General features: G+C 42.0%; 1 protein-coding gene and 1 pseudogene across 1 annotated transcript; both read left to right on the forward strand.

Annotated features, from left to right (window-relative positions):
• The first annotated feature begins 960 nt into the window (after positions 1 to 960).
• LOC138092916 (olfactory receptor 51I1) lies at positions 961 to 1905 on the forward strand. The gene has a single exon (XM_068988978.1). It carries the CDS (start codon positions 961 to 963, stop codon positions 1903 to 1905), a length of 945 nt encoding a protein of 314 aa, XP_068845079.1.
• Positions 1906 to 10173: 8268 nt separating this feature from the next.
• Positions 10174 to 11055, forward strand: LOC138093203 (olfactory receptor 51I2-like; annotated as a pseudogene).
• The last annotated feature ends 208 nt before the right edge of the window (positions 11056 to 11263 follow it).

The following is an 11263-nucleotide window of genomic DNA, read 5'->3' on the forward strand; positions in this document are numbered from 1 at the left end:
TAATCTCACTCTGTCTCCTCTTTCTTCCCCAATAAAGCACTTGCTTCTTTGGCTTTATCCAGCTGCACACCCAATTTGGTTATAGAATTTATCAGTGGTTATGAGTGAACTCCGGGAGTTGGTAATGGACAGGGAGGCCTGGCGTGCTGCGATTCATGGGGTCACAAAGAGTCAGACACGACTGAGCGACTGAATTGAACTGATGGTGTATTTTATGAATGTGAAAGAGAGGCAAAGGGAAGATAAAGATATCAGTCCTAGAGGGAGGGTAGGTCAGGAAAGCAGTGAGGAAGGAAGAGTTAATAGATAAATGGAAGAAGATGAAAGAATGGTTAAAACTTTGAAAGCAAGATCATGTGGTGAGAAGGTAAGATTATTGGTAGGTGGAAGGCCATAGTCAGAAGCTTAAAAAAAAAATAGAATTTAAGACTTCAAAGTGATAAGGAGGTTGATGTAAAGTCTGAGTAAAGATATTGAAGCTGTAATTTTCTAGCTGTAGAGGTTTCATCTTTGACACCTACAAAATGTTTCCCAGAGACAAGGACAGTGTTTCCTTTTCCCTGTACATCTTAATTTCTAATTTTTTCTCAAAATTTCCAGAATATGTTTTCTAGGGTGAGATGGTGAAGTGAAGGAATACTGGAGTTTTAAGTGAGAATTAGTAAACTATCTCATATAATCTCCTGTCCTGTCACTTTGCTCTTGCTCACTTGTTCATCATACTTTCATGGAGTTTATAACATGGTCGTGAGAGGGAACTGGGCTCTGGTGAGTCAGAGATGAGTAGAACTCAGTTATCCTCAAAGAGCTCATAGTCGAATGGAGGAAGTAGCACCAGAAGCCAACATTTTCAATCTCTGACCTTTGGTGTTGGAGATAGGATGTCTGAAAAAGAGTGAAGAACATTCCCACACACGTTCTTGGGCACATCCCCCATCTGTGTTCTTACATCTGCCTGCCATGTTGGGCCTCAATGGCACCCCCTTCCAGCCAGCCACACTCCAGCTAACAGGCATCCCTGGGATGCAGACGGGTCAAGCCTGGGTTGCTCTGGTTTTCTGCACCCTCTACCTGATTTCCATCATAGGCAACCTCACCATCCTTGTTCTGGTGATTCGAGAGCCTGCTCTACACCAGCCCATGTACTACTTCCTCTCTATGCTCTCCCTCAATGATCTGGGAGTGTCCTTTTCTACACTTCCCACCATGCTCGCTACCTTCTGCTTCAACGATCGTCATGTTGACTTTGATGCCTGCTTGGCTCAGATGTTCTTCATTCATACTTTCTCTTTCATGGAATCAGGCATACTGCTGGCCATGAGCTTTGATCGTTTTGTGGCTATTTGTGACCCACTACGCTATGCAACTGTGCTCACCAACAACCGCATCTTGGCTATGGGCCTTGGCATCCTTACCAAAAGTTTCACCACTCTCTTGCCTTTCCCCTTTCTGGTGAAACGACTGCCCTTCTGCAAAGGCAATGTTTTACATCACTCGTACTGCCTCCATCCAGATCTCATGAAAGTGGCATGTGGAGATATCCATGTTAATAACATCTATGGGCTCTTTGTGGTTATTTTTACCTATGGCATAGACTCAACTTTTATCCTGCTTTCGTATACATTGATCCTGAAAGCAGTGCTGGCAATTGCATCCCAGGAGCAGCGGTTCAAAGCTCTCAACACCTGCATGTCCCACATCTGTGCAGTATTGGCTTTTTATGTGCCTATAATCGCTGTCTCCATGATCCACCGCTTCTGGAAAAGTGCCCCACTTGTTGTTCATGTCATGATGTCCAATGTCTACCTGTTTATACCCCCCATGCTCAACCCCATCATCTACAGTGTGAAGACAAAGGAGATACGCAGAGGGATCCATCAAGTCTTCTGCAAGTCTTGGGGCTGAGGAATGCTGCAGACCCTGAGAGAACCATTTTGGAGGAAGGACTGGGACTTTTTCTGACTTTTGGAGTGTTAAAACAAGGAGAAGGACCAGGATCTTGATAGCGGTGAATATGGAACTAATAAAAGAACACCGGACTCAGTAAAATGACATATGTATTGAACACTTACTCTATGAAAAGCTTTGTGTTAGTGGCTAGCAATGTTATAATGATGAATAAGACATATTCTTAAGAGATAGATTTATCACGGAAAAACCATAAAACTAAAGATGCCCTGAAATATATTTGACATATGTGAAAATATTAGAAGCTCTACAGTGCACTTACCCTTGAACACAATTCTACTACTACCAAGAGTGAGGAAATGATACACTGAAGACAGAATTCAGTGGAAGTTTGGTGCTTCTTTGGGTGGAAAAGGACACTTTCCATGTGGTACTAGTAATAAAGAACCTGCCCACCAATGAGGGAGATGTGGGTTTGATCTCTAGGTTAGGAAGATCTCCTGGAGGAGGGCATGACAATCCACTCCAGTATTCTTGTCTGGAGAACCCCCTAGACAGAGAAGCCTGGTGGGCTACAGTGCATAGGGTCACACATATTTGAACACGACTGAAACAACTTAGCATGCATGGGGAGAAAGGGCCCATTGGTTTGTGGAAACAAAAAAAATTTTTCTATGTTTGTGAGGTAAATTATGAAGGAAGAGAAGGGCTATGGTAGTTGGTCAGGGTGGCAGAAAGACAGGAAAGTAATGATCTTGGCATAACAAATTGCTTGAGAAAAAAATATTTAGGCAAGCACATTTAGACCTTGTACTCCAAGTGTGGTCCAGTGAACAACAAAATTGTTATATCTGGTGGTTTGTTAATGAAACAGAATCTTAGACCCTGAACAAAACCTACTGAATTCAAATTTCTTTTAATAAAACCTTGGAGTGTTTAAAGGTTGAGAGGCATAGTGTTTCTCTTTTTTAACCCCTCTAAGGTTATGGGTATCTAATGTGCAGCAAAAATAACAAAGATCATGAATAATAAGAGTCTGAAAAAGTGTCATTCCCAGACTAGTGTCATCAGCATTGTTTGGGAAATTGTTAGGCATACGAATTCTCAGGCCTTTCCTCAGATATCCTGATCAGAAACTCTTAGGTGGTGAGGTCCAGCAATATGTATTTTTAATAAGTCCTCCAAGCAAATCTGATATATATTACAGGTTGAAAACATTTAAACTAGACTATTGGTCTAGACTATTTGGGAAAATTGCAAACAGCTTTATTTAGACAAAGGGAGGTTTCACACTAAGAAGCTCTGGAAACAAGATCGATCCTGAGAGACTGCCTAAGATTGTGTGTGTGCGCTCAGTCGAACTGGACTCTGTGACTCCATTGGCTGTAGTCTCTCCAGGCAAGAATAATGAAGTGTATGACCATTTCCTGCTCCAGGGATCTTCCAGACCCAGGGATCGAGCCTGTGTCTCTTGCATCTCCTGCATCAGCAGGTGGATTCTTTATCAATGTGCCACCTGGGAAGCCTAAGCTTGCAGGTGATTTTTAAAGCTGGAAGAAATTGAGTGCCTGACAACTAAGTGTAAAGCGTTGGTGGTAAAGGGATACACCGAGTTATAGCCTCTTATTTCCACAAAGTGGTTCACATGGAACACAGAAATGACTTAAATGGGCTGAACAATCTCCAGCCTCTTCACTAGCACTCAGGCTCCTGCCTCATCACTAGATTCCTTTCTTTTCTCCCAATTTCCACCTGCTAAGATCTCAACTAACCTGAAATCCTAAATTCAGGTAAAATCCAACTAGAAGGCTACCCTCTAAGTAAATACAATATAGAAGGGAAAATAATTCGTTGGGCGTTACACTGAGATACAGAATCTTGCAAGAGTTCTTGGGGTGAGTTTTCCATGCATACAAGTCTCCTGATCAAGACCACTTCTGAGACTTTTTTGTTTTCTACAAATTCCATTAACTTCCTTCTGAAGTGTGTATTCCTTTTCTAAAATGAGGAATTCTTAATGTGATTGTATTCTTCTGCACCAAACCTGTACCTCCATTGTGCCTATCTTTTCTTTGCTCCATTGAAAAAAAAATTGACTTAAACACCACAAGACAAATTTATTTCCCTATTTAAGCTCTGTGGGGCAAAATGTTTCATAATTTTTCCATAAATGAAAGTGAAAGTGATAGTCACTCAGTCAAGTCCAACTCTATGGGACCCCATGGACTGTAGCCCACCAAGCTTCTCTGTCCATGGGATTCTAAAGGCAAGAATACTGGAGTGGATTGCTATGCCCTCCTGCAGGGGATCTTCCCAACCCAGGGGTCAAACCTGTGTTTCCTGTATTGCAGGCAGACTCTTTACCATCTGAGCCACCAGGGAAGCCCTAACTTGTAATAGATCCTGGTTGTTGGGATTTGCACAAACATTATGTTTGGCATTATCACTCTTGCAGTGAACAAATACTATTTTCCCTGACTTCTTTTCTCATAAAATAGTGGCAGACACTAAATCTTGAAAGAAGACTTTTCAAAAGTTGAAAAAGAGTTAATGAAATGATAGTCAAACCTAAAATCTTACACCCAGCACAGTGTTTGATATGCCCAATGCATGTGAATTAAATCAACAACCAAATGACTAGTTAAATAAATGAAAGACTGTATCAAAGATGATGCTTATTTCCAATTATGCTGCCTCTAACGACATAGTTAAGAGACACTTCCCTTTGGGTCTTCTCAAAACCTAGATTCTCCTCACGAGGAACTTATTATGCTCAACCTGAGGCACCATTGTAAGTCTCTCTATCTCCATAATTCTATGACCTTATTCACAAGACTGTTTTCTGCATTCTCTTTAATTATATTTTCTAATTCCTAACCCATTAATTTTTATCTAGTGGGTTCTACAGTGATGGAAAGCAGAAAGAGTTTTCAAACTGCCTCTCTAAGATACATCAAAGTTCCACATGGAGAAGGAAAAATTTCTTCTATGTCCATATTTTGTTTCCATCCCCTAACCATCCCACGACTCGATAGAAAAAATAGAGAGGGTCTCCTACCATTCCTTCCCTCAGTACACCTTTACTCTGTCTGAAACTGAAACAAGGAGGAGGTAGAATGAAATACTTAATGCGAAGATCAGTTCTTTGGAAAAATAAACTATTTGGAGTATCTGAAACTAGAACCTTTAGCAGAACTTCTAATGAGTATAATTACCACATGTAGTACAATCACATTTTTAAAGATCACTTTCTTCTTTTTATTTGAATCCCTTATAGACAGGGTCTATTTTTTTTTTTTTTTAACAGATCAGGTACCAGTTTGAAGGAATACTAGTTTCATGAAATTATGGAGCTAGTAGATAGCAAAGTTAGGGCTCAAACTCATGTCTATGTGACTTTGAACTCAGTGGTCTTTCTGTGGGGATGTCTCTCCTGGAGGAGATCTAAGTCTTGTAGAACTTGGTAGAGGGTTGGATTGGAGGTGATGGGAGTGGGAATTGAGCAGGAAACACCAGTTATAAGTGGATGGAGGTACCCATGGTCATATGATCTGTTGGTTAAATCTTGGGAATAGCTCTGCACTTCAAGGTCTATTTTCTTGGCTCTGAGTTCTGGAGTTTGCCCATTGGGTCTATCGTTTAAATAGGTGTTCTCAGTCCTGTCCGGTTCTTTGTGGCCTCATGAACTGTAGCCCACTAGCTTTCTCTGTCCATGGAATTTTCCAGGCAAGAATAGTGTCACAGGTTTCCGTTTCCTTCTCCAGGGGATCTTTCTAACCCAGGGATCGAACCCATGTCTCTTACGTCTCCTGAATTGTCAGGCAGGTTCTTTAGCACTAGTACCACTTGGGAAGCCCCCAAAGTGAAAGTGTTACATGCTCAGTCCATGGGGACTCTTTGAGGCCCCATAGACTGCAGTCCACCAGGCTCTTTCGTCCATGGAATTCTCCAAGGCAAGCATGCTGGAGTGGATTGTCTTTCCCTTCTCCAGGGAGTCTTTACAACCCAGGGATTGAACCCAAGTCTTGCACATTGCAGGCAGATTCTTTACTCTCTGAGACACCATGTAGCTTCCCAGAAGGCTCAACAGTAAAGAATCTACCTGCAGTGCAGGAGACATCACTTCGACCCCTTGTTTGGGAAGATCACCTGGAGAAGGAAATGGCAACCCACTCCAGTGTTCTTGTCTGAAAAATCCCATGAACAGAGGAGTCTGGGTGCACTATAGTCCAAAGGGTCACAAACAGTCAGACATGACTGAACACACACACAACAATTATATACTATTTAGGGCTTCCCTGGTGGTTTAGAGGGTAAAGCTTTAGGTTCTGCCTAAAACATGGATTTTTAAGCCCCCAATCTGGGTATTTTAACTCTGAGTTCTGTGCTGAGAATTCTGATTTTGAGACTGGGTAATTGGGATAGGAAGAATGTTGCTATGGAGCTTGGAGGAAAATTCTCTTCATAGCAAGGATGCAGTTGGAATTTTATTTTCTCTTTGGAGAGAGGGCAGCATCTCCAGGGATAGTTTTTATTTTTCCTCCTTCTGTTCCCAAGTGACATCTAATCCTCCTTTTCTTCCCCCTTTACCAACACAGTATCACACTCAGGCAAACCAGGACCCCAGAGGCTTTGGTGCCTAGGAACTCATATTCAGAGACATAAAGTCTACCTCTCTGAGGCTAGTACCTGCTTGAGGTTCATTCTGGAAACACTGTGAGCTCAGGTTCTTTGTCTTTCAAGCCAACTCTCCCTTCACTGAGCTCTTTCAGGTGAGTCTGAAATCTATTTGTATGAGGACAAGAAGTGTATTTCAGTCTATAATTCTCTCTGTGCTCCTGTGTGGTTCCCTCAGCCTCTCTCAAGTCTCTGTGTCTTTGAGTGAATTTCTGTCCATGCTTGTATATTTGCTATCATTTGTTTGGCTTATGATGGAAGGGTTTAAAACAAATAAAAATAAAATTCCCTTTTGTCAGATTCTTTTGTTGGATCAGTTGAGATGATCTTGGTTGCTTTCCTTCATTCTATTAAGATGACATATCAGATTGATTGAGTTTTGTCTGTTGACCCATTCTCAAATTCCAAGAGTGGATCCCACTTGGTCATAATGTATAACCCTTTCAATGGAAAAAAAAATTAAAAAAATTCCAAAATCTTAGTTTCATGTATATTTTATTAAAAAAGAAAAAAAAAAAAAAAGAGTAATATACCTTCCAGCACCAGGTGTCCTCCAGGACAGCACTTTTAGATAAGGCTACAGAGACGGCTCTATCAGTGAAGGACACATGGCAATCCCATGACAGGGGCTGAGAGTTTGCCTCTGTTCTATTCCACACAGAACCGAAGTCATGATATTGTCAGCATCACAGACCAGGAGAGATTTTGACCTCCTGGAACATCAGGCCCAAGGGCAGAAGGAGACTTGAAAGTGCCTTTAATCCCAGTTCAGCAGCTGCTGGAATTCTACCCCCAGCATTTCTATCAATGGTTACACAATTGTGGCAATTGTTGCTTGAACATGCTCACTGATAAAAACTTATTGTCTCATCTTGAAGCTTTGACGCAGAAAAATCTTCCATACCTGGACCCTAAATTGTCATCTTCATCTCCATCTGTCACTCACTACCTCTTATACCCATCCCCGACCATCTCTGCTGCAGTCTCTTCTTCTCAGAAAAAAAAAAAAAAAAAAGCATCACTGGTTCCTTCAATGCTCTTTATATGACTTGGTCCCCTCTATCTCTGTGTGTGTCCCGTTGGTTTAACTTTGATCTAGAGAATGGAACCGAGAACTGAATGTACTTCAGTTATGACCCTGAACAATGTGCTCATCATGCTTTTATTAATTCATGAATTATTGAGCATGTCTTTGTGTTTGAAACATGAAGCAGTGGGAGGCAAGAATGAACCAGACACAAGTTTACCTAAGATTCCGAGGGAGAACAGAGGTGTAAAGGCACTTCTCATAAAATAAAAAGTATGTATAAAATATTTTAAAGTCATAGATGAGGCTATTATTTCCACTTAAGTAGTAATAGGAAAAGCTGCAGAAAAAACAAAGGTGTTGACTATGAATGGCAGTGAGAGTTCAAAAACAAGGAAGAGGAGGATAAAGCAAGTAAATCTCCTAGTCTGCTTAGGAGGCAGGAAAAATAAATCTGTCTGCCATTCTCTACTTTGCTCTGCCTGTGAAGGTGAAGATGACCAACTTCCCAATATCTCTACCTTCTTCTTACTTCAGTTCAGTTCAGTTGCTCAGTCATGTCTGACACTTTGTGACCCCATGAATTACAGCATGCCATGCCTTCCTGTCCATCACCAACACCTGGAGTTCACTCAAACTCAAGTCCATCAAGTCTATGATGCCATCCAGCCATTTCATCCTCTGTCATCCCCTTCTCCTCCTGCCCCCAATCCCTCCCAGCATCAGAGTCTTTTCCAATGAGTCAACTCTTTGCATGAGGTGGCCAAAGTACTGGAGCTTAAGCTTCAGCATTATTCCTTCCAAAGAACACCCAGGGTTGATCTCCTTTAGAATGGACTGGATGGATCTCCTTGCAGTCCAAGGGACTCTCAAGAGTCTTCTCCAACACCACAGTTCAAAAGCATCAATTCTTCAGTGCTCAGCCTTCTTCACAGTCCAATTCTCACATCCGTACATGACCACTGGAAAAACCATAGCCTTGACTATACAGAACTTGTTGGCAAAGTAATGTCCCTGCTTTTGAATATGCTGTCTAGGTTGGTCATAACTTTCCTTCCAAGGAGTAAGTGTATTTTAATTTCATGGCTGCAATCACCATCTGCATTGGTTTTGGAGCCCCAAAAATAAAGTCTGACACTATTTCCACTGTTTCCCCATCTATTTCCCATGAAGTAATGGGACGAGATGCCATGATCTTTGTTTTCTGAATGTTGAGATTTAAGCCAACTTTTTCACTCTCCTCTTTCACTTTCATCAAGAGGGCTTTTAGTTCCTTTTCACTTTCTGCCATAAGGGTGGGGTCATCTGCATATCTGAGGTTATTGATATTTCTCCCAGCAATCTTGATTCCAGCTTGTGCTTCTTCCAGGCAAGCATTTCTCATGATGTACTCTGCATATAAGTTAAATAAGCAAGGTGACAATTACAGCCTTGACGTATTCCTTTTCCTATTTGGAACCAGTCTGTTGTTCCATGTCCAGTTCTAACTGTTGCTTCCTGACCTACATACAGGTTTCTCAAGAGGCAGGTCAGGTGGTCTGGTATTCCCATCTCTTTCAGAATTTTCCACAGTTTATTGTGATCCACACAGTCTTCTTACTTAGGTGGCTGCAATTTCAGAAGGCTGGCAGCTGGGTTTCATAGGAAGGACCACAGGACTTAAAGTTGAAAGAATTAGATTCTAGTCCCAATTTAGCCACCTAATGACTTAAGGACAGTCACTTAACATGGTTTTTATGGGTCTGAAATGAGGCAGCTTGGTAGAGAGACAGTTGCCCATCTGGTTATCCTTTCTAGCACACAAAGACTGAATTATTTCCCTGAAGCTGTGTGCTCCTGGGTGCTGTTCTTACTCTTCGCCATCATTCATGTTCCTCCTCCATGCCATGGGTCAGGGGGTAGTGTTTATAAGCCTTCATTTTTACTCTTTGTGACAAATGAGGTTTGTCCATACATACCATATAATATAATGTTTACTTTTACAATGTCCATATGCAATAGATGTATTTTATTTTTCTATTTTAGATATAGAAACACAGAGACCTCGAAAAGTTAAGTTACCTGTTCAAGGTCACACTGTATGTAAACTGTAAATTGGGTTCCAAACTGAGGTCTGTGAGAATCCATTTGCAGAGCTCTGAAACACTGAACGTATGAAGCTATTTTTTTTCATTTATTTCTTATATTCAAGTAAGAGAATATTATTATTTTCACAAGTTAAATCATGTATTAACTGATTGAGTATTGATTTTGACCCATTTCTGATTTATTCCTGTGCTTCTCAATTTTTAAATGATGCTATCTTTCATAACATTGGGTAGTCTCAAATATCTCTTTTATACATAAGAGTTTAGGGCTCTCACTGTCAGGGGAATAGTAGGTGAGAATATTTTTACAAGGAATAATGTAGATGACACCAATTTCCTCCATGTCTTTCCATCTCTCTCTTCTTCACACTTTGAGGTATACTACTAAGGCAGAAGGCCTCAAGGGTGGGAGTTAACTGATTTTTTTTTTTTTTTTCAAATGGCAGGTAAAGACTGATCACTGCTGTTGGTGGCATGAAAGCTGAGAGCAATGAAAGTCTTGACTTCCTCTCTGTCTTCCTGACTGGCATTCCAGGATTGGAGGCCCAACATGGCTGGCTGTCCATCCCCTTCTTCACCATGTACACTGTAGCTATTGTGGGCAACAGCCTAATCATTGCAGCGGTGCAAGCAGATCCTGCCTTACATGAGCCCATGTACCTGTTTCTCTCCATGTTGGCTGTCACTGAGGTGGGTGTCTCTGTGTCCACACTGCCTACTGTCATGGGCATTCTTTGGTTTGATGCCTGCCGGCTTGACTTTGATGGCTGCCTTGCCCAGATGTTCTTCATCCACACCTTCTCCTGCATGGAGTCAGGGGTCCTGCTGGCTATGAGTTAAGATCGCTTTGTAGCCATCTACAATCCACTGCGCTACACAGCCATCCTCACCCTGCCCCGTACTGTCTCCATTGGTCTGGTCATTACACTAAAGAGTGTGATACTCATGGCTCCCCTTCCAGTCCTCTTGAGGTTACTGCCCTATTGCCACACTAACATCCTCTCCAACTCTTACTGCCTCCACTCAGACTTGATCCAGCTGCCTTGTGCTGACACTAAGCTCAATAGCATCCTGGGTTTGGCCATTGTCTTGGCCACTTTTGGACTGGACTCACTGCTGATTGTGGTCTCCTATATGTTGATTCTTTACACAGGGCTGGGCATTGCTTCTGGGGAGGGACAGTGGAAGGCCCTCAACACGTGTGTGTCACACATCTGTGCAGTACTTGTATACTATGTGCCTATGATTGGTGTGTCTGTGATGCATCGTACTGCCAAGCATGCCTCACCTCTGGCCCACACACTCATGTCCAGCATCTACCTCTTTGTCCCTCCTGTGCTCAATCCCATCATCTAATCCAACGGGGAATTGTCACCTTGTTTTTCTTCAAGAGAGCATTACTTTGAGTCATTCCAAGGGGGGAGGGACTTTGAATCAGTCCATAAACTCTGGTGGTGTTTCTTCTGTGGGCTAAGCTCCACACCAGGATTTCTGGGGAAGAATAGGAGTGAGAAATTCAAAACATTGCCTCGGGCTTGAAACTGGATCACAGGAGTTACCTTGA

This window comes from Capricornis sumatraensis, chromosome 16 (assembly GCF_032405125.1).
Source record: "Capricornis sumatraensis isolate serow.1 chromosome 16, serow.2, whole genome shotgun sequence".
NCBI classification, from domain to species: domain Eukaryota; kingdom Metazoa; phylum Chordata; class Mammalia; order Artiodactyla; family Bovidae; genus Capricornis; species Capricornis sumatraensis.

Coding starts and splice junctions, on each gene's coding strand:
- LOC138092916 (XM_068988978.1), top strand. CDS start 961: ATGTTGGGCCTCAATGGCACCCCCTTCCAGCCAGCCACACTCCAGCTA.